This window comes from Mobula birostris, chromosome 6 (genome assembly GCF_030028105.1).
Source record: "Mobula birostris isolate sMobBir1 chromosome 6, sMobBir1.hap1, whole genome shotgun sequence".
Classification (NCBI taxonomy): domain Eukaryota; kingdom Metazoa; phylum Chordata; class Chondrichthyes; order Myliobatiformes; family Myliobatidae; genus Mobula; species Mobula birostris.
Genome location: NC_092375.1, coordinates 48,271,614 through 48,296,387, shown reverse-complemented (window position 1 = coordinate 48,296,387; position 24,774 = coordinate 48,271,614). Strand labels below are relative to the sequence as shown.

General features: G+C 42.7%; 1 protein-coding gene across 1 annotated transcript in view; it reads right to left on the bottom strand.

Annotated features, from left to right (window-relative positions):
* The window catches only part of mao (monoamine oxidase), a 187,236-nt gene extending 164,724 nt beyond the window's left edge, over positions 1-22,512 (bottom strand). The window contains exon 1 of the mRNA XM_072260440.1: positions 21,969-22,512. Coding sequence (XP_072116541.1) covers positions 21,969-22,017 — 49 coding nt within the window. The 5' untranslated portion in view covers positions 22,018-22,512. The remainder of the gene's footprint in view (positions 1-21,968) is intronic.
* Between the last annotated feature and the right edge of the window lie 2,262 nt (positions 22,513-24,774).

Here is a 24,774-nt window from a genome sequence, read left to right as displayed (position 1 = left end):
CAACACTATCAACACAAAGCAGCTTGTCTAGTTAGTATCCTTCAACCTCCCTAAATATTTACTTTGTCCACCACCAGTAGAGTCACTGCAATGTGTGCAACCTATAAAGTATATAGCAGTTGCCTACAAAGGCTAATCAATACACTTCCCTAACCTGTCTTTTATCACCAAGGAAGACGAGGGGCATTGGTCACATGGGAACACCACCCCCTGCAGATTCTTGTCACACACACCATTCTGACTGGTCTTTTATCATCGCAGGCTCTAAAAATCACAGAAACTTCTGTCCAAGGGCTCTCTGGGAGAACCGTCACTAGAATGATTCCTGTGGTTCAAGAAGCCACTATCTTCTCAAGGACAATTAGGAATAGCCAACATTAATGTTGCTGACACTCAGATCCCAGAAATGAACATCTATTGTTGGAGTGCCACAGTAGTACAGCAGTTAGCACAACACTATTACAGCTCGGGCATCGAAGTTTGGAGTTGAGTCCCAACGTCCTCAGTAAGAAGATTGCACGTCCCTTCCCACAACCGCGTGGGCTTCCTCCGGGTGCTCTGTTTCCCCTCCCCCGGCACAGTCCAAAGATATACTGATTAGTTGGGTGATTGGTCATTGTAAATTGTCCTGCGATTAAGCTCAGGTCAGGTTAATTAGGTGAGCTGCTGGCTGCTGTGGCTCATTGGGCCAGAAGGACCTCTTCCACACTGTCTTTATAGAAATAAATTAAAATACATTGAAAATAGCATAATGAGAAATGATGCAAACAAATCAAACATCACAAATCTCTGACTACAGACACTGGCTGATATGCTGAGTACTTTTGCCATTTTCTGCTTTTGTAGGCAATTTTAAGGAAGATGGCTCTGCATTTTTTTCAATTTTAGAACATCGTAGGTTTTGGATTCAAATCTCTCAGTAAATTTAGACCACAAGATATAGGAGCCAAGTTAGGCCATCCAGTCTACTCCATTTCATCATGGCTCATCGATTTTTCCCTCTGAGCCCCAATCTCCTGTCTTCTCCCCATATCCCTTCATGCCCTGACCAATCAAGAAGCTATCAACGTCTGCCTTAAATATACATAAAGGCTCAGCCTTCATAGTTGCCTGTGGCAAAGAATTCCACAGATTCACCACTCCCTGCTGAAAGAAATTCCTCCTCATCTGCATTCTAAAGGGATGCCCCTCTATTCTGAGGCTGTGTCCTCTGGTCTTAGACTCTCCCATCATAAGAAACATCCTTTTCACGTCCACTCTATCACAGCCTTTCTCTATTCCATAGGTTTCAATGAGGTCACCCCTCATTCTTCTGAATTCCAGTGAATACAGGCCTAGAGCCATCAAAAGCTCTTCATATGACATGTTGTTCAATCCTGGAATCATTTTCGTGAACCTCCTCCAGTCTCAGCACATCCTTTCTAAGATGAGGAGTGCAAAACTGAGGCTTCACTAGGGCTTTATAATGCCTCAACATTACATCCTTGCTTTTATACTCTAGTCATAAATTTTGTATGGTGATATATACGTACTTTGCAATATTTATTACCAATGTATATCACCATACACTACCCTGAGATGATTTTTTGCAGGCATTCGACAGTAGAACAAGAAAACACAGAATCAGTGAAAAACCAGGCATAATTAAAGACAAAGTGAAAAGAGAGAAAAAAACAAAAAAGGCAACAGTGATTATATCTCAGAATATGTTGTGTCATGGTGTGCAACATCTAAGCTTCCTGTGAATCAGGGGAGGACACTCCCCATCAAAACTAGGAAGAACCTGGTCGGCAGGTGTTAGGTTCTCTCTGGGCAGTAGTACCTGGCACAGGTGTGGCCCGTCCCCTCTTCCTCCAGCTTGGGATTCACTACAGCGGTCTCCAAGTTCATCTGGGGATTATAGATTGAACTATCAAACTGGTCGCAATGCACCAGTCCCTGGACAACAAGGGTAAAAACATATCCAATATTGCCTTCACCCTGATAACCACCTTCATGTACGGCTGCATCAGGCTGTGTGGAACCTAAACACTTGGGCACTAAGTGCCACTCAGTGCTAAGGTTCTACCTGTCCCTGTTGTTGCACAGGATGGAACTGGCCCATTGCCGCGCAACGTCCCAGTCAACTGGACATCGCCACACTACCTTTCCTTTGTGGAAAAGTTCTTCTGGAGCAACATGTTTTACCACGGCACCTGGCTGCGTGGTGTGCCGATAACAACCTGGCCCTTAACACCCAGAAGACCAAGGAGATCATTGTGGACTTCAGGCATGCCAGGAGTTACACTCACGTCCCTATCTACATCAACGGAGCTGTAGTGGAGCGTGTATCAAGCTTCAAATTCCTTGGTGTCCACATTTCCAAGGATCTCACCTGGTCCCTGAACTCCTCCATCCTGATCAAAAAGGCACAACAGCACCTTTATTTCCTGCGGAGCATGAAGAAAGCTCACCTCTGTCCCAGGATACTGATGGACTTTTATCGCTATACCATTGAGAGCATACTCACCAACTGCATCTCAGTGTGGTATGGCAATTGTCCCGTATCAGACCACAAAGCACTCCAGCGTGTGGTGAAAACTGCCCAGTGGATTACCAGCACCCAATTGCCCACTATTGAGAGCATCTACCATAAACGCTGCCTGGGCAGGGCAAAAAGCATCAAGGATGCATCTCACCCTAACCATGGACTTTTTAAACTCTCCTCCCATCCGGTAGGTGCTACAGGAGCCTCCGCTCCCGCACCAGCAGGCACAGGAAGAGCTTCTTCCCCGAGGCTGTGACACTGCTGAACCTCTCATCAGAGCACTAAGCAGTATTGCATTCATATTGTACTGTCTCAGTACTTATATATTTGTGTGCTATAGCAATTTTTTTTTATTCGCAGTTATTTTGTAAATAACACTATTCTTTGCATTTCTGGTCTGGTCAGATGTTAAATGCATTTCATTGGCTTTGTATCTGTACTCGGAACAATGACAATAAAGTTGAATCTAATCTAATCTAACCTAATCAGACAGTGCCAGCATGGAATGTCCCGCAGATACTGCAGAAGGACTCAATGGACACAGTGGTTGGATCCCTGAGCAGACTGTCCACACCACCTGGCAGAATGCCTCCTTGCCAGATCGCACCAAGACCTTGCCTGGCTGGTGGTGAGATGGGCCCTCCCAGTCAGTTCCTTCCCGCATGTCTAGAGTATCACGGGGTGGCTGTAGTGGAGAAGAGATGGTAGCTCACCTCTTTGTGTACTGAGAGCTTGTGAAAGAGATGTGGAGAAAGATGCAAGACCCTGTTTTGTGGATCATCCCCAACAGCTGCGTGGCAGTGGACTCACCGATCTATGGGCTGTTCCCAGGGACACACATGGAGACAAACATCAAGTGCTGCTCACGCGTCATCAACTCAGTGGAAAAATTCCTTTGGTCTTCGCAAAACTTACTGATCTGCCAGCACATCGAGACGCCCATGGAGGAATGCTGCCGTGGCACAGGAGTACCAGCTGAGAAGCTTGGTGCAGCCACCACAGGGGCTCAGTGGGCAAGGACCACAGTGTAGGGTTGTGTGAGGCAGCCCCCCCCCACCCCAATTATTGGGGTGGTATACCACCCCAGAGTACCACAGGAGTGACAGCAGTAATGTTGATGCGTGTGAGTGTCATAAAACAGGATGGAAGATTTGACTATGAATGTAAAGAATGAAAAGGCATTGAACAGCTTATTCTTGTAAATAATTTTCCATTACGAATAAAGTCGATTTTGTTTTTAAAAATCCACAACTAAAGGAGAATGCAGGGGCCTGTGTCATGGTCCGTCCCAAGCAGCTGCGTGACAGAGGATTCTGATCTATGGGCTGTTCCTAGAGACAGGCACACACACACACAGACACAAAGAGCTGCTGATATCAAGTGCTGCTCTAGCCTTCCCTAAATTTGCTGGCCTGGCAGCACAGTGAGATGTTCGTAGAGGAATGCTGCTGCTGGCACATTTCAGGCAGCAGGTGTACAGGCTGAGGAACACACTGAAGCTTAATGCAGCCGCTGTCAGTGCAAGGGCTCAGTGGGCAAGGACCACAGTATAGGTTTCCTCTGTTGCAGTACAGCCTGGTTGGGTGCGAAATACCCTAATTACTGTAGTAGTGTCCCAACCCAGGGGGCCACATGACTGGCAAATGCGTAATTGATTTTCAGAAGTGTAATAGAACACTGCTTAATGCATTGCCTATGAATGAAAGAAAGAATGAAACTGCTTCACACAGATTAATCTTGTAAATAATTTTATGAATAAAGTTTATTTTGATATATTAAAACATTTCCACAACTGGCCAAAGCATGCTACTCTTGTTACTGAATTCTCACCTCATTCATGCACAAGCCCCATATACTTCCTTATTCATTTACAGCAGCTAATCACGATAAAGAGAGAAGAAAACTGTTTCTGGGATTGGCAGCATTATTTTAGTCATCAAAACAATACTGACTACAATGGAGAAATATCAACACTTTCAAAGACCAAGAATCACATCTGATGGTATAATTGAAAAAACCTTTGATGTGGCTTTATGAAGATTGCACTGGCTATGTTTTCAGTAGATCATTAACCCATTAAAAATAAAAGTTTAACTTTACCATTGAAGTGGAGTCATTGTTCTTGTAATGACTGTACATTGAACTTATCAAGTGGTTTTAAAACTCAAACCATCCCAATTGCTTCTGATTGCTTGAGTAAAACATGAAAATGTGAATTTCTTCACTTCCTAATGCTGCATACTTCAAGTTTGTTTCAATAAGTTGCCACAAAATTTGATCACAAGTTACAGCCATTTAGTTAACATGCTCCACAATCATTCCCCAAATAGTTTCCAGTACATTTTGTGCCAGCGTTAAAAGCAACTTGCATATATATCTACAGTATGTTAGGCTGCTTGTACGGTCCATTTTAAAACAGACAGTTCCATATTAATTATATTCCACAAAAGTCAGTGTAAAGCTTTATAACAAATTGGTCAGACTGCATTTAGAGTATAATGAGCAGTTCTGAGCCCTACGTTTCTAGAAAGAATGTACTGGCATAGGAGAGGGTCAAGGGCAGGGCACAAAAATTATTCCAAGAGTGAAAGGGTTAACACATGGAGTGTTTGATGGCTCTGGGCCTGTATTTGCTGAAATAGGAGGGGGAGATTACATTGAAAACTATTGAATACTGAAGGCTGAGGTGAGTAGATGTGCAGGGAATGTTTCCAATACTGTAATGGAAAATTCCAGGACAAAGGCCAGAGCTTTAGAACAGAACATCCCTTTAGGACAGAAATGAGGAGGAATTTTTTTTTAATGTGGTGAAGCTGTGGAATTAATAAAGTGTGGTATATTTAAAATGGAGGTTAATAGGTTCTTGATGAGTAAGACATGGAAGTTTACTGGGAGAAGGCAGGAGAATAGGGCTGAGGTACAAAATAAAATCAGCCATTATTGAAAAGCAGAGCAGACTCAAGGGGTTGAATTCTGCTCCTGTGTCTTATGGTCTCATATTTAAATGATATTGTGGCTGTTTGTCCTCTTCTTAAAAGTGGTAAATTGTCTTGTTCATTGCATTTGTCCTTTACATTTTTAAGTATAACTGATTTAGTGAAAGTGCTATGTTGCTAAGACAAAACCTACAGTGTATATGGGTAGACAGGAGCTAAGCAATAACACTAAAACTCTCAAAGCTCGTAATACCATGGTAAATTTTATGAAAAGCAATGAGAAGCCACTTATATACTGTGATAACCACAGGGCACTGGAAACAAGAACACTGCAGGATTGTCATAAAATTATCATCATTGTTTTAACCAGAATGTTCAAAATGAATTTAAATTTTTGAAGTCCATGTCAACTGCTAACAATATTATACCTTTTCAGGACATTTTTCAATCTCTCATAGCAGCTGTAAGAGATAGTCTTCAAAATCTTTGAGAAATAAAAGCAGAAAGACTGAATAAAGTGCAAACTACTTAAGTATTTTGCAATTTTTGTATATAACAGATGTTCATATTATTCTGAACAAAAAATTTTCTCACCACTCCACAAGTCACAGACACTGTTTCAGATCCTGGAATTCCACAGTGTTGTTGATTAAAACAATCTTTATCAACCAAACTTTTCTTTGCACAAGGTCGAAGGGCACAGACAGCAGAAAGTCTTGTTGAGAAATATGCTCGAGTACAACAGCATCCACCATCATTTTGCTACTTGTGACAATTACCACCCTAAATCTAATAGATAAGCACTTTTATATACAAGTGGGCTAATACAACAATCTGTCACCTCCCCACTGATGCTGGAAATCTGATGAAGGATTCCAAATCTGAACACTCTTCTTTCCTCAGACATTTATTGACCTGCTGTGTGTTTCCAGCTTTTTTTTTGTTTGCATCTTGTAAATTATATCGGACTGGAATGCATGGAAAGGATTTTACCAAATCGTGGTGCAATGGTTTCAAGGAGATGAACAGAAATACAGTGGAGTATTTTGATTTGGCAAAGCCAGCTGAATTTATATTGTATCTGCAGCACAGGACTAACAACTCTTCAATACTGAAAACAGTATCGTCACCCGAAAGGGTAAATTTCAGTGTCTCCACAATAAGGGTTATTTTGCTTGTGCAGACCTTGACACAAAGTCTTCCATAAAACGTGCCAAATGGCAAATTGACTTTTTAAAAATGATTGGCTTAAAAGTGAAATACAACCCAGAGAGCACAATGTACCATAGAGAGCATAATGATGACAGGACCAATGCTTTTAAACAGCTACAGCTGAAAATTTTATATTCCTAAATATTATTTCAAATATTACCAATGTTGTAAGGCATTTGATTTTTTTTTTTTTTTTTTTTTTTTTTTAAAAAGTGTTTCAATACTGAGTGGAAGATTTCTGTGCTTTCCACATTGTTACTTATTAGAGATGTAGGTGGTGGTGATGGGGAAGAGTCATGGGGTGTTTCGTAAGGTTATTCCTCTAGTTTTCAAATATCAGCATTCCACATTATGGCAATAGTAAAAAGGTCATTGAACCTCAATATAAATTCAACAGGCCAAAGGGTCTCTTTCCTCACTGTAGCTGCTGTGATACCCTGATATGGTCTTCTTTAAAACCAGTTATTTCATTTATTAGTAGCTTCATATCATACAAGTACACTGGGAGTGCTGATAACCGCATACAAACCACGCGAGACATCTGCCATTAGTACCCAAGTTTCAAAACCAAGTAGTTTTCTCTTGTTTAGTACACATTCATTCTGCCTCTGAAACTTCTCCCCCACATTTCAAAACCTTGCAGGTTAAAATACTCTGTGCAACATGGTGTGAGAAGCTTTGCTGAAATCCAAAACTGCATTCACAGAAATAACATTATTAGCAAATACTCCCATCAGTTTAAACATTGACTTTTCAAACTTCTGTTAGGGCCCCACCTCCCCCTCGTGCCCCATCCGTTATTTATATACACACACACACGTTCTTTTTCTCCCTCCTTTTTCTCCCTCTGTCCCTCTCACTATACCAGATTGATTCCTGGGATGGCAGGACTTTCATATGATGAAAGACTGGATCGACTAGCCTTATACTCTCTAAAATTTAGAGGTTTGAGGGGGAACTTACTGAAACGTATAAAATTCTAAAGGGATTGGACAGGCTAGATGCAGGGAGATTGTTCCCGATGTTAGGGAAGTCCAGAATGAGGGGTAACAGTTTGAGGATATAGGCTTTTAGGACCAAGATGAGGAAAAACTTCTTCACACAGAGTGGTGAATCTGTGGAATTCTCTGCCACAGGAAACAGTTGAGGCCAGTTCATTGGCTATATTTAAGAGGGAGTTAGATATGGCCCTTGTGGCTAAAGGGATCAAGGGGTATGGAGGGAAGGCCGGTACAGGGTTCCAAGTTGGATGATCAGCTATGATCATACTGAATGGCGGTGCAGGCTCGAAGTGCCAAATGGCCTACTCCTGCACCTATTTTCTATGTTTCTACCCCTTGCCCATCCTCTGGGTTTTCCCCCCTTCCCCTTTTCCTTCTCCCTGGGCCTCCTGTCCCATGATCCTCTCATATCCCTTTTGCCAATCACCTGTCCAGCTCTTGGCTCCATCCCTCCCCCTCCTGTCTTCTCTTATCATTTCAGATCTCCCCCTCCCACTTTCAAATCTCTTACTAGCTCTTCTTTCAGTTAGTCCTGACGAAGGGTCTCGGCCCGAAACGTCAACTGAACCTCTTCCTAGAGATGCTGCCTGGCCTGCTGCGTTCACCAGCAACTTTTGTGTGTGTTGCTTGAAATTCCAGCATCTGCAGATTTCCTCGTGTTTGTGTATCAGTTTAAGCTAGATCTTTGACAAAAATCTGCTTTGACTCCTGAATGTTATACACCCATCTCTATGTGACATCTCCCCCCCACCCCAGTCAATATGCTTTCAAGATTTTATCCATAAAAGATTAGAAATAGGTATGGTAGAGTTTAGAACAGTACAGCCCACAAATAGGCACTTTGGACCACCTAGCCCAGGATGAACTGTTATTCTGCCCAGTCTCATCAGCCTGCACCTGGACCATAGCTCTTCATACCCCTCCCACTCATGTTCTTATCCAAACTTCTCTGAAATGTTGCCCTCAGACCCACATCCACTCCTTCCACTGGCAGCCCATTCCGCACTGAGTGAAGTTTCTCCTCAGGCTCCACTTAAATATTTCAGCTTTCACTCTTAACTCATGACTTACAGTTCAAGTTTTACCCAAGCTCAGTGGAAAATGCCTGCTTGCATTTACCCTAACTATACCCTTATAATTTTGTTCACCTTTCTATCAAATTTCTCATTCCCTATGCTCCAAGGAATAAAGCCTTAACCTATTCAAACTTTCCCTATAATTCAGGTCCTCGAGTTCCATCGACATCCTTGTAAATTTTTTGTGGATTCTTTCAAAAAAAAAAAATTGTTGATATCTTTCTTGTAGGTAGGTGACCACAACTGCACACAATATTCCATATTTGAATCTTGTACAACTTCAACATAACATCCCTACTCTTGTACTCAGTACTTTGATTTATGAAGGCCAGTGACCCAAAATGGACCCTATCTGCCTCTGATGCCACTTTCAAGGAAACAAACTCTGTAGGTGTGTGGGAAGTTGGCACACTGTGCTACACATCTGGAGATCTGACACATCCTAAGTTTGTGATTTCTACAAACTCTTGAACTTGATCTGCCAGTCTGTAAAATTATAGGTAAACTTCTAACATGTGAGCACGTGGCCAAGTGGTTAAGTCATTGGACTAGCTACCTGAAGGTCGTGAGTTCAATCCCCAGCCGAGGGAATGTGTTGTGTCCTTGAGCAAGGCACTTAATCACACATTGCTCTGCGACGACACTGGTGCCAAGGCGTATGGGTCCTAATGCCCTTCCCTTGGACAACATTGGACCAGCAACTGCTGGTCTTCCATACAACCTTGCCCAGGCCTGTGCCCTGGAGAGTGAAGACTTCCCAGGCGCAGATCCATGGTCCCACAAGACTAACGGATGCCTTTATAAGCTTCTAAATCAGGGGTTCCCAACCATGGATCATGGACCCCTTGGTTAATGATCAGAGTCCATGGCATAAAAAAAGGTTGTGAACCCCAGTTCTAAATCATCTGCTCTTTCCTGGGCTGTCCCTACATCAAGGATGACACAATGTAGAGATACATGGAACTAGTGGAATAATCTTGGGAGAACACTAATTTTAAGCAGTTAATTTCTATATAATTCCCATCAATATTCTAAGTAATAAAGAAATGAAGTGGCCCAGATATTGTGGCAATTACACTAGCATTCATTGTCGGTATTCTAGAAAACCTCACTGTCATTTCAATACATGTATTCAAAAATAAAAATACCATTTACTGACATCAATTTGACAGGATTGCTGAAAGCCTCTTTAAAAATGTAACATCCCCACTCATTCCTGAGAACTTCAGACCCAAAGTGGAGAGTAGCAAAGAGGACCTCTGACTATTCACACAATCAATGCCTCTCATCATCTTATACACCTCTATCAGGTCACCTTTCATCCTCCGCCGCTCCAAGGAGAAAAGGCCGAGTTCACTCAACCTATTCTCATAAGGCATGCTCCCTAATCCAGGAAACATCTTTGTAAATCTCCTCAGCACCCTTTCTGTAGTTTCCACATCCTTCCTGCAGTGAGGTGACCAGAACTGAGCACAGTACTCCAAGTGTATAGGAAAAATAGGAAGGTAGGTAAAGGGGGTGGTGTGGCCCTGATGGTAAGTAACGATATCAAATCAATAGAAAGAAGGGACATAGGATCAGAAGAGGTAGAATCCTTATGGGTTGAGTTAAGAAATGGCAAGGGTAAAAAGACACTAATAGCAGTTATATACAGGCCTCTAAACAGCAGCCGGGATGTGGACTACACTGCTGGAAATAGAAAAAGCGTGTCAGAAGGAAAATGTCAAGATAATTATGGGGGATTTTAATATGAAAGTGGATTGGGAAAGTCAGGAAGATAATGGATCTCAGGAGAGGGAGTTTGTAGAATGCCTACAGGATGGCTTTTTGGAGCAGCTTGTCCAGAAGCCCACCAGGGGACCGGCTGTTTTGGATTGGGTGCTGTGTAACGAAGCTGAGGCGATTAGGGAGCTGGAGGTAAAGGAACCCCTTGGAAGTAGTGATCATAATATGATTGAGTTCAGTTTCAAATTTGAAAAGGAGAAGCTGATATCAGGTATGCTAGTATGCCAGAGATTTTCAGTGGAACAAAGGAAATTACAGTGGTATGAGAGGGGAACTGGCCCAAGTAGACTGGAAAAGTAAGCTAGATGGAGGGACAGTACAGCAGAATTGGATGAAATTCCTACAAGAAATAAGTGCAGGAAAAATATATTCCAAGAAAAAAGAAAATTATGAATGGAAAAATGGCACAAGTGTGGCTAACGAGAGAGGTTAAGGCTAAAATAAAAGCAAAAGAGACAGTGTACAGGAAGCAAAAATTAGTGGGAAAACTGAGGACTGGATGACTTTTAAGAACTTACAGAAGGAAACTAAGAAAGTCTTAGGAAAGAAAAGATGAATTATGAAAGGAAGTTGGCAATTAACATAAAAAAGGATAATTTTTTTTTAAATATATGAAGAGTAAAAGAGTGACACGGGTAGATATAGGACCGATTGAAAATGATGCTGCAGAAATTATAATGGGTAACAAAGAGATGGCAGAGGAACTAAATGAGTATTTTGCATCAGTCTTCACAGTGGAAGACATTAGCAATATACCTGATAGCCAGAGGTCTCAGGGAATAGAATTAGGTACAGTCAAAATTACTAGAGAGAAAGTGCTTGGGAAGCTAAATGGACTAAGAATAGATAAGTCTCCCGGACCGGATGAGGTGCACCCACGGGTTCTGAAGGAGGTGGCTTTGGAGATTGTGGAGGCATTGAAAATGATCTTGCAGGAATCAATAGACTCTGGCATGGTTCCGGAGGACTGGAAGGTTGCAAATCTAGTTCTGCTGTTTAAGAAAGGAGAGGCGCAGCAAAAAGAAAATTTCAGACCTATTAGTCTGACATCAGTAATTGGAAAGTTATTGGAGTTGATCCTCAAGGACGAGGTTATGAAATACCTTGAGGTGCATGACAAGACAGGCCCAAGCCAGCATGGTTTCATGAAGGGAAGATCCTGTCTCACCAACCTATTGGAATTTTTTGAGGTAATCTCAAATAAGATTGATAAGGGAGAGGCTGTGGATGTTGTGTATTTGGATTTTCAAAAGGCCTTCGATAAGGTGCCGCATATGAGGCTGCTGAATAAGATGAGAGTCCATGGAATTATAGGAAAGATATTGAAATGGGTGGAGCATTGGCTGATAGGCAGAAAGCAAAGGGTGGGAATAAAGGGATCCTATTCTGATTGGTTGCTGGTTACTAGTGGTGTTCCGCAGGGGTCGGTGTTGGGGCCGCTTCTTTTTACGATGTATATCGATGATTTAGATTATGGATTAAATGGTTTTGTGGCTAAATTTGTGGATGACACCAAGATAAGTGGAGGAGCAGGAAATGTTGAAGAAACAGAAAGGTTGCAGAGAGACTTCGTCAGTTTAGGAGAGGGGCAAAGAAATGGCAGATGAGATACAACGTTGACAAATGTACGGTTGTACATTTTGGAAGAAGAAATAATCGGGCAGATTATTTAGATGGGGAGAAAATTCAAAAATCGGAAGTGCAAAGGGACTTGGGGGTCCTCGTGCAGGATACCCTAAAGGTTAACCACCAAGTTGGATCGGCGGTAAGGAAAGTGAATGCTATGTTGGCATTCATTTCAAGAGGAATAGTGTATCAGAGTAAGGAGGTGTTGATGAGGCTCTATGGGGCATTAGTCAGACCTCATTTGGAATACTGTGCGCAGTTTTGGGCCCCCTATCTTAGGAGAGATATTCTGATGTTGGAGAGAGTTCAGAGAAGATTTACAAGGATGATTCCTGGAATGTAGCGGCTAACATATGAGGAGCGTTTGTCGGCTCTTGGACTGTATTCATTAGAGTATAGAAGAATGAGAGAGGATCTCATAGAAACATTTTGAATGTTGAAAGCGTTGAACGGAGTAGATGTGGAAAGGCTGTTTCCCTTGGTGGGTGAGTCCAGGACAACAGGCCGCAGTCTTAGAATTAGAGGGCACCCATTTAAAACAGATGAGGAGAAATTTTTTAGCCAGAGGGTCGTGAATTTGTGGAATTCGTTGCCACATACAGCTGTGGAGGCCCGATCATTGAGGGTGTTTAAGGAGGAGATTGATAGGTATCTAATTAGTCAGGGTATCAAGGGATATGGGGAAAAAGCCGGAAATTGGAACTAGATGGGAGAATAGTTTAGCTCATAGTGGAGCGGCAGAGCAGACTCGATGGGCCGAATGGCCTACTTCTGCTCCTTTGTCTTGTGACCTTGTGAAGTGGGGTCTGACCAGGGGTCCTATATAGCTGTAACATTACCTCTTGGATCTTAAACTCAATCCCAGTTGATGAAGGCCAATGTACCAAATGCCTTCTTAACCACAGAGTCAACCTGCGCAGACCCCAAGATCCCTCTGATCCTCCACACTGCCAAGAGTCTTACCATTAATACTATATTCTGCCATCATACTTGACCCACCAAAATGAACCACCTCACACTTATCTGGATTGAAGTCCATCTGCCACTTCTCCCCAGTTTTGCATCCTATCAATGTCCCACTGTAACCTCTGACAGCCCTCCACACTATCCACAACACCCCCAACCTTTGTGTCATCAGCAAATTTACTAACCCACCCCTCACTTCCTCATCCTGATAAAGTTTAAGGGAATGGGGGATTCTCAGATTCTTGTAAACAATGGATTCAGTTCTGACTATGTCTGTGACTACAGTGTGTTTGAATAATGTCTCAGCTGCTTTCTTTGGAGCAAGATAAGGGTTAAAGTTCACCCAGATCCACATAAGATGTCTTCTGGCTTTTCACACCTTTTTGATTTTGACAAAAGGTGGTACCTGATGGAAATTAGACAGAACATTCCTTTCTTAATTCAAGCATAAATTTGACAGATGTTCTTATCTTTGTAATTAAGTTGTGACTCCAACAAACCAGGTAGGACATTCTTTTCTTTAATTAAGGTGGCTGGAGTGTCTAACAAATTGATTGTTCTTTTGTATCAGTGGCCTTATAACTTCTGACAATTCTGACATCAGGTAGTGAACTTGTAGAACCGTCGGGGAGATGAGAGAGATTCTCTCCCTGATATCGGGTCCAAGTTCACTCTCCAGCTGAGCTAGAAGAAATAATAGGTGAAAAGTAACGATCTTTTTGTGCTGTCGTTATTTGATCCAGCAAAAATTACGTTTACAATCCAGGTCATTTATAAAAATCACAAAGAGAAGGGGTCCCAGAACAGATCCCTGAGGCACACCACTGGTCACAGACCTCCATGGAGTACGTGACCTGTCTACAACCACTCTTTGCCTTCTGTGGGCAAGCCAATTCTGGATCCGCAAAGCAAGGTCCCCTTGGATCCCATGCCTCCTTCCTTAATAAACCTCGTATGGGGTACCTTACCAAATGCCTTGCTGAAATTCGTATACACTACATCTATGGCTCTAGCTTCATCAATGTGTTTAGTCACATCCTCAAAAAATTCAATCAGGCTCGTAAGGCACGACCTGCCTTTCACAAAGCCATGCTGACTATTCCTAATCATATTATGCCTTTCCAAATGTTCATTAATCCTGCCTCTCAGAATCTTTTCCATCAACTTACCAACCACTGAAGACAGACTCACTGGTCTATAATTTCCTGGGCTATCCCCACTCCCTTTCTTGAATAAGAGAACAACATCTGCAACCCTCCAATCCTCTGGAACTTCTCCCATCCCCATTGATGATGCAAAGATCATTACGAGAGGCTCAGCAATCTCCTTCCTCTCCTCCCATGGTAGCCTGGAGTACATCTCATCTGGTCCTGGAGACTTATCCAACATGATGCTTTCCAAAAGCTCCAGCACATCCTCTTTCTTAATATCTATATGCTCAAGCTTTTCAATCCATAGTAATTGGATTGCCAAGATCCTTTTCCATAGTGAATACTGAAGTATTCATTAAGTATCTCTGCTATCTCCTCCGGTTCCATACACACTTTTCCACTGTCACACTTGATTGGTCCTATTCTCTCTCAATCTTATCCTCTTGCTCTTTACATTCTTGTAGAATGCCTTGGGATTGTCCTTAATCCTGCTCACCAAGGCCTTCTCATGGCCCCTTCTGACTCTCCTAATTTCATTCTTAAACTCCTTCTTGCTAGCCTTATAATCTTCTAGTTCTCTGTGATTATCTAGCTTTTTGAACCTTCTGTGAGCTTTTCTTTTCTTCTTGACTAGGTTTTCAACAGTCTTTGTACACCACGGTTCCTGTACCCTACCGTCCTTTCCCTGTCTCATTGGAACGTACCTATGCAGAACCCCACACAAATATCCCCTGAACAGCTTTCCCCTTACTCCAATTAAACACTTTCTGAACTTGTCTGTTCCTATCCCTCTCCAGTGCTATGGTACAGTAGATAGAATTGTGATCACTATCTCCAAGATGCTCTCCCACTGAGAGATCTAACACCTGACCAGGTTCATTTCCCAATACCAGATCAAGTACAGCCTCTCCTCTTGTAGTCTTATCTACATATTGTGCCAAGAAACCTTCCTACCCCATCTAAACCCCTTGCTCTAGGGAGATGCCAATCAATATTTGGGAAATTAAAATCTCCCACCATGACAACCCTGTTATTATTACACCTTTGCAGAATCTGTCTCCCTATCTGTTCCTCGATGTCCCTATAACTATTGGGTGGTCTTAAAAAAAAACACACACACAAACACCCAGTAGAGTTATTGACCCTTTCCTGTTCCTAACTTCCACCCACAGAGACTCAGTAGACCATCCCTCCATGACTTCCTCATTTCTGATCAGCAGTGCCACACCCCCATCTCTTTTGCCTCCCTCCCTGTCCTTTCTGAAATATGTAAAGCCTGGCACTTTAAGTAACCATTCCTGCTCCTGAGCCATCCAAGTTTCCGTAATGGCCACAACATCATAGCTCCAAGTACTGATCCACGCTCTAAGCTCATCTCCTTTGTTCATAACGCTTCTTATATTAAAATAGACACATCTCAAACCATCGGTATGAGCACATCCCTTGTCTATCACCTGCCCATCCTCCCTCTCACACTGTCTCCAAGCATTCTCTATTTGTGAGCCAACAGCCCCTTCCTCTGTCTCTTCAGTTCGGTTCTCACTCCCCAGCAATTCTAGTTTAAACTCTCCCCAACAGCCTTAGCAAACCTCCCCGCCAGGGTATTGGTCCCCCTCAGATTCAAGTGCAACTCATCCTTTTTATACAGGTCACACCTGCCCCAAGAGAGGTCCCAATGATCCAGAAATCTGAATCCTTGCACCCTGCTCCAATCCCTCAGCCATGGATTTATCCTCCACCTCATTCTATTCCTATACTCACTGTCGCATGGCACAGGCAATAATCCTGAGATTACTACCTTTTAAGGTCCTTCTTAACACCCTGTAGTCATTTTCAGGACCTCCTCCTCCCTTTTCCTACCTATGTCGTTGGTATCAATACGTACTACAACCTCTGGCTTCCCACTTCAGGATATTGTGGACGCAATCAGAAACATCGTGGACCCTGGCACCCGGGAGGCAATCTACCATGCGTGTTTCTTTCCTGCGTCCACAGAATCGCTTGTCTGAACCCCTAACTATCGAGTCCCCTGTTACTGCTACCTTCTTCCTTTCCCTACCCTGCTGAGCCACAGGGCCAGACTCTGTGAAAGAAGTTTGTTCTTTCCACACACATTACATATCTTACCAAATAGGTAGCTAACTGTTAGCATAGCCCTGAGGTCGGGTTTCAGTTCCCACTGCTGTCAGTCATGAGTTTGCACATTCTCCCCATGACCACATGAGTTTCTGCCATTAGCACAGTTTCCTCCCACACTCCAAAGATACAAGGTTAGAGCTAGTGAGTTGTGGACGTGCAATATTATTGGCACCAGAAGCACAGCACAATCCTTGCTGATTTGATACGGTATGTTTTGATGCTCATATGACAAATAAAGCTAATCTAATCTTTAATCCTTAAGCAACACACATCAAAGTTGCTGGTGAACGCAGCAGGCCAGGCAGCATCTGTAGGAAGAGGTGCAGTCGACGTTTCAGGCCGAGACCCTTCGTCAGGACGTCGACTGCACCTCTTCCTACAGATGCTGCCTGGCCTGCTGCGTTCACCAGCAACTTTGATGTGTGTTGCTTGAATTTCCAGCATCTGCAGAATTCCTGTTGTTTGCGTTTAATCCTTAAGCAGTTTGGTTTTGATTTTGTGGAGCTCTTGGTTTATCACAAGTTCAATACTCTCGTGTCTCTGGGGTTTTCCTTAGCTCAAGCTTGGAGCATATTATCCTATTACTCATACACCTTCCTTTGGCGAGGGCAAATCTTATTGCATTGCAAATCTTATCTCGAGGTCATGTTCGCTTCTTGAGGAAAGCGTCCTCACACCTACAAGTCTGCAATTCCAATCTATTTATAGGGAAGCCATATCACAGCTGGTGTAGCAGTGAGCTTTTCTAGACTGGTCATAATAATAACCAGCACTTGTTTTCTTCCTTCTCCTAGAAAGGAATTTTTAAATTTAGCATCCTCGACAGAAGTTTCAACTCATACAGCTTTAGCTGGACAACCAGTCTTTGATGTATTTACAGCCAAGTCATCCACAACTACTGCCTCTGAAGGGTTAAAAGAATGTTCAGCTGGTCAATTGTAGCTGTCCATTGACTATTTCCAGTTAAGGTGACACCAAGCTGCAGTCTCTATCAAAGTTGTGGCTTAGTTGTTTTATTTTTTAGGTTCTTAGGGATGGTTTTGGGGACAGAGAGGAGAGTTAAGGGTCAGGTTAGGTTTTAGGGACAGGGATTTGGGGGAATTACAGGTTGGGCTGAAGCCTGGGCCTCCACTCCATGCTCAAATGCTGGAGGCTACAAAGCAAAATTTTACATACAGAGATATGTGGACAGATTTAGGGCCAGCAGACCAGCAAGGACAAGGGCTTGTAGCCTCCTGCTTGGTGAGTTCCAGGATTGGTGTTCCATATGGGCAGGAGGAACATAGGCCAGTGACCCCCTAGGTACACAAGCTAGTGAAGATCGGAGGTCAAGGCCTAGTACTCAGGGTCCTGGTCATCAGTGATTCTGGCATTCAAGGCCTGGAGTTTGGGGTTTTCATTCAGAGCCTTCATTTTTCATCACTGGCGAGTCCTAGGTAGGTACCAAAGATCAAAACATGAAGGTCAATTAGAAGCCTGGAAGTTAAGGCCCAATCTGCAAGTTCACCTGCCCACTGAGGAAGTTAGAAGCCCGGTATTGGTGTGTTTGTGTACTCAGTGGAGGCCAGAGACAGTGTGTCTTGAGGTTGGAGGTGTATGCCTAGGAGGGAGGGAGGTACTGGACTGGTTTTGTTGAGGCGTGGTCACCGTTTTTCCTGTTGCTTGTGTTGCTCTGTGAACATGGTAGGCATGCTATGTTGGCACCAGAATTTGTGGTGACACCTGGGGGCTGCCCCCGGCATACCTTTAGGTTACGTAGGTTGTTAAGGAAACAATGCATTCCAACATACACACAATAAATAAACGAATGAATGCTTCTCGTCTGCTTTGTAAATAGTTTTTCCTTTTGATATACATTTTCAGCATCCTACATCTTGTCTCCTATTCCCTGTCCCAGGCTGAAATCTAAACGGCACATGGGACTTTCCTGCATTCTCTTTACTATTTTGCCCTCATGTTCCACTAACCCTTCAGCTTGCAGTTTGATTAACTGATTGGTCATGCTTCAACGATGGTACTACATACTTCCTAAGCTGGAAGCATCATTCTATATACAGAGAAAAATAATAACAACAAATCAGATCTGTAGTCCTAAAATAGCCAATTACAATTGGTGGGGTGGATAAATAAATAGACAGCAGGAAGAGACCATTGCTATTCCCCAGAATTAGCAGAGTTCAGAAAGTGAGCCAATATTGATGTATTTCCAGTCACTGCCAGACAGAGCTTCCACGCTTATGATTAACTTGTACCTTGCCCAAGAGGTCCTCACCATTACAGAACAAAATTTTGACAAATGTCCTTCTTTTGAGAGCCCTGGACTTTGCCAACGTCCCAGCTTACACAGCTGAGGGTGCCTGTCAAGGAAGGAAATTAGCAGGGCAGACAGAGGAAAAGATTCATGGATGTGCTCAAAGCCTCTTTGAAAATACGTAACATCCCCACTCATTCTGAGAACTTCAGACCCAAAGTGAAGAGTAGCACTGAGGATCATATTATCAATACCATGTACACAGAGGCTCGGCCTAAGCTGTGAGGGACCACACTGCTCATCAGCCACCAACACTCTCATCTGCAGAGGAGAGATGCCTCAGTAGGCACCTCAGAACTCAAAACCAGAGAAGTATTGTCATCTGTGATCTCAAAGGATGACCCAAGGAAAAGGTGATTACTGAGGGTGTATTCCTGAAGGAACTGATTCTCTGGGAAAACAATTAACAAATATTAAAAATCTTCTTAAAACATACAGAAAACTTGTCCAGGGATGCACTGCATACACAAAATGTGACAAACCTGAGTCTGGTCATTTACCCCTTGATCAGTCTTCTCTCACTGACATTATCAAGGTCCGCTGCTCAAAGTGCACACAAGTGGTGAATTTGGGTTTTATCAGAACTGCTTTGTTCCAATCTCATTACTGCCTTAATCAGAAACTAAATTCCAAAGGCAAGTTGGACCATCTGTGCCTTGGAGCTGAATGCCCTCGAAACCATGGAAATGCAAATGGAATTCCGGAGAGATGTGTCTGCTCTCCACCCACTCATCATCAACAACTCTGCAGTTAGCACTGTTTCAACAGTCAGGTTCTTGGGCATCATTAATTTGCAAAACCTCATGTTGGAGAACCATATCTCTCTCAGTAACGAAATGGCTCGGTGGAAAACGTACTACTTGTGGCAGTTGGTAAAATTCCATCTTCCCCAGATCGTAACAAGAAAATCTAACTGCTGCCTCATGATGACATTTTAAAGAGATTATCAGAATTCCCCACATCAATAACAGAAAGATCAGCAGACCAGCAATACAAGAACCACGGATACTGGAGCATGATAGAAGATAAAAGTTTTCCTAACTCTGCAAAGCCTTTCTATCATGCAGAAGCCACATCTGGACTATAGCAGATTACTTTGCACTTTCTCAGATGGGTATGTGTATAAGCTACAGCAACATTGAAAAAAGCTCAGCATCATCCAGGACAAAGGAGCCTGACTGACCAGCACCCCATAGACACACCCTGTACCATTACAATTCTACTAGTCATATACTCTCGCTGAGGTCTACTCATCACCGTTGGCTCGAAATTCCTGAAACTCCCCATCCAGCAGTTGTGTGAGTGTTTCTTTGTCCAGCACACATGCAAGTACAAACCAGACAGTATTGGCTAATCATCAACACACACAAAATGCTGGAGGAACTCTCTGGCCTGCTGAGCTTCTCCAGTATTTTGTATGTGTTGCCTGGATTTCCAGCATCTGCAGATTTTCTCTTGTTAGTAATGGCTAATGTGAGGATGCTCTTTATAATAGCAGAGTCAATTCTGCCGTGATTTTTTTTTATATTTGTTTCCATCAAAAGTCAATACAGAGGCCAGATAATGTAGTCAAGATATAATTCATTATTATTTGCACAGGAACAAACTGCAAATGACAAGTTATTTCAACTCAAACATATGTCTACAAAAGTATTTTATCAAAGTGAACCTTCACATCCTATAAAAAGGAAGCTCTAACATTATATTTGAAAGGGGGCAAAATCTCAACATTCTCACTTATTGAGACCACCATTTCTGCCAGACCACTATAACAGCAGCTGTTCTGGCACCAATCCATGTCACTAGTCCTGTCTTCTGAAGCACCAGATAATGATCCCAGGACGTCTGGTCTTCTGAATTTGGATACATCCTCAGGCTTTATCATAAATTGACAAAATGTAAGTTCTGAATCTTAATCCTTTATATACTGAATTCCCAGAAATGAAAACACAATCACAACTGGTGATCCATTGATCCAAGCCAAATTCTGCAACAAGGAAACAGCGATTCAAGACGGTGGTTTAAACCACGATTTAAAGACATTGCAGACCAGACAGGAGGTAAGTGGCGGCACTTGGTATAATACAATGTAATCTTTGTTTTAAATTAAATAGTAATACTGAAACTGTTCTTGACTTAATTCACATTGCGGAAGATAAATGTGCTGAAATAGTAAAGCTGTTTTACAATATTGTAGAAAACTGCATCTTTAATACAATGCACATATTAAGGATTGAAATTATTTTTGGAACAAATTTGCTGCTCATAAAACTCAAATGTTCTTAAAGTACAACTTCCAGAAAGCAGAACGATGAATTCATGAGGTGCCTCTTGGAAACATAAATAAACTGCTTCAACACAGAAATACCAGCTGAAAGTAATTTTGCCATAGATCCTGACATGGGAACCTCACTAAAAGAATAACATTCCCTTGCGTTTGTTGTTCACGTACAGTGCTAAATCAACCATTGAATATGTTCTGTTCCTTTCCAAAACCTGTTGATTACGGAAGTTGACTCCAACTCTGCAGGTGAAACCAGAGGCAACAGAACTAGATTAAAATAATACTACTCAGCATTGACCCCACTCTCTTCCGACCCCTCCTCACGGCTCCCATAAATATTACCAGAATGCGGAAATTACTTCAATGCAAATGGTAGGGATGTACGAATAACATGACTGCACGTTAATTTTAATGCATTACTTTTTTGGCATTGCTGTTGAACGCAGAATTAAATGTGTTAACAGTGAGAACGAGACACAAGCAAGCGACGATTCAAGACGGTGGTTTAAACCATGATTTAAATACCTTACAGACCAGGCAGGAGATTAGTGGCCGCACATTGGCGAATGCTGGTATAAAATGATGTAATGCGTTGGTGTTTTGTGCAAATGATATACTGAAACTGGCTTCTACTTAATCAACATAGTGAAAAATAAACGTGAAGTGGCAAAGCTATTTTGATGGTTGCGGTTCGGCAAACCAAGCGTTCACACTTCCCGACCATGGAATGTAGGAATATCAACGGTAGCTCAGCACTGACCTTAATCTCACCCTGCCAACAAACCTCTTTTTGTTACCAGTACTCAGTAATGGTACTATTGACAGATGACTCTCAACACATTTGCACTGGGCTTATCTCACGTGATTTTCAAAGGAGCTCCGCGTGCACTTTTTTACCCTTTTCTTCTTGTTACAATAAAACAGCAACGCATTTCTACTGAAGTTACGACTGACCTGAGATGCCGCCACCAATGACAATCACATCACATTTGCTGCTTGACATGTTGCGCCCTCAGCCCGAGCTTCCTCGGCGGTGCCTAGCTAAGCGGCGGCGATCAGGGGAAGTGCACGGCGCTGAGCTTTGAAAGGTCCCTTCGTGCAGCTCCGCCCCGGGATCGTCACTCCGACCTCAGCGTGCAGTTCCACCTTCAACCACTACTCTTTTGTTATTGGCCTCCCGCACGCCGGTTTTTATTGTGCAGCTCTCTGTCCCCGTACAGGATGCCTGTCGGATACGTGCTCAAAATGCAGAATTTGTTTCCAAATCATTCCGCAGCCCCCGATGTACTCAGCACTCAGGCATTTTTTTTTCTCTGTTATCATTTCAGACCCTGAACTTTGATGCTCTCAAATTCCCCGTAATGTTGGCAGTGTTTCACGACGCCTCGTACACGTTCATCGGTTTCCACAAGAAAAACTCCAGATGCTGGAGTTTGTCCAGCAGTTTGGTTATTTCCCCCTTTCTTTCTTCAACGCTTTAAATGCATACAAATATCGACGGTCACTTAAAGGCACCAGGTGCCTAACCAGACCCAGCTCTGTCCCGTAAATCTTATTCCATACGGCTGTTTTTCGTTGCTCGAGGCGTCAACCCAATAAAATCTTAACACGTTTCACAATACTTCTTCAAAAATGCTGGTGTCAATTATCTAATCTGCTGAAGAAGATTATTTATCAATTCCACTTCCTGCTCCTCTTACCACTTAAACTGCTTCTCGTTAATTGTCCTGCGGCGCACCAGATTAACATTTAATGTGATTTCTATGGTCGTATTTGGGGAGATGGGTCGAAGTGGTGGTACATCCTGAAGTAACAAGATTGGGAAGCAATTGCGGATGATCGGGTTCACGATGTTTTGGTGAAGATAAGACTGAATTTAGGTGTTGCCGTCGGTAACATCACATTTCTTGTTTCTAATGTTGCCATGGTGCTTGTGAGACTGTCTGAAATGAAAAGTCAATTGGAATACTTAAATTCCTTTGTGATTTCCTTATGTCCTCTTTCCAACTTTCCTATCTCAAGCAAAAACGGTAAAACGCTGGAAAGCATCTTAAGGAGTTCAAATACATTTATTGTTTGAATATTTTTCCTTAAATTGTGATTTCTTGTCCTTTCTTTCTGTATCTAATTCTCTATTTCATTTACGCTTTGCTCCCTTTTCCTCACTAAGTTCCTCAATTATTGACCTTCCTCTAATCTACCCTGATCTCTCTGAATGAAAGAATCTGTGAAGAGAGTAATAGTCAGTGCCTCTGCAACCATCACAGGAAAGGAAGAGGCAGAAATCCTGGAGAACTGAGAATTTCTTCAAGTGAAGTGGCAGTGAATTCAACAGTAAATAAAAATAAAAGAAAGCTGCAGTTGCTGAAAGTCTAGAACAAAAGCAGAAAACGGTGGGAAAACTCCAGAAACAGGAAAGGGATACTGTCTGCCAGAGAAAGCAGGATCTCCCAGTGGCCACACATTTTAATTCCACATCCCATTCTCATTCTGATATGTCTGTCCTCGGCCTCCTCTACTGTCAAGATGAAGCCACACTCAGGTTGGAGAAACAACACCTTATATTCCGTCTGGGTAGCCTCCAACCTGATGGCATAAACATTGACTTCTCAAATTTCTGCTAATGCCCCACCTCCCCCTTGTACCCCATCAGCTATCTATCTACCGATCTATTTATTTGTTTGTTTATTTATTTATTATGTTCTCTCTTTTTTCTCCCTCTGTCCCTCTCACTATACTCCTTGCCCATCCTCTGGGCTCCCCTCCCCCTTTCTTTCTCCCTAGGCCTCCCATCCCATGCTCCTCTCCCTTCTCCATCCTCATTCCCTTTTGCCAATCAACTTTCCAGCTCTTGGCTCCATCCCTCCCCCTCCTGTCTTCTCCTATCATTTTGGATCTTCCCCTCCCCCTCCCACTTTCAAATCTCTTACTGCCTCTTCTTTCATTTAGTCCTGATGAAGGGTCTTGGCCCAAAACGTCGACTGTACCTCTTCCTATAGATGCTGCCTGATCTGCTGTGTTCACCAGCATTATTATTTTTTATGTGTGTTTCTTGGAGGGATACAGTAAATCGATTCAGGTCTGCAAGTTTCTTTTTAAAATTTTTCTTTTCTATCCTAGTACCATCAGCAAATTTAGCAAACATACCTTTGGAGGTCCCTTTATTCAAGTCATTTCCATGAATTGTAAAAAGTCAAGCCTCCGCCATTCACTAGCACCTTACCAACAAGGAAAAGGCCATCTACAAGTACTCTTTGTCTCCTGTAGCCAGCCACTTTGAGCACTCTCCCTCATACTTTAAGCTTTCATTTTCCAAAATAGTCCTTGGTAAAGCATCTTACTGAATGCTTCTGGAAATCTAATATTGCACACCCACTCATTTCACTTTATCCACGTCATTTCTTCAAAGAATTCCTACTCAAGACCCATAAAGTCATCTGATCAGAAACAAACTCTATTTAAGAAAGGAGAAGGGACAGATTATTTAGCCTGACATTAGAATCAGGGAAAATACTGAAATGTATTATTAAGAAAGTGATAATAAGCCATTTGTGCTGGCGCGTGGCCAAGTGGTTAAGGCAGCGGTCTAGTGATCTGAAGGTCGCTAGTTCGAGCCTCAGCTGAGGCAATGTGTTGTGTCCTTGAGCAAGGCACACATTGCTCTGCAACGACACCAGTGCCAAGCTGTATCGGCCCTAGTGCCCTTCCCTTGGACAAGATTGATGATGTGGAGAGGAGAGACTTGCAGCATAGGCAACTG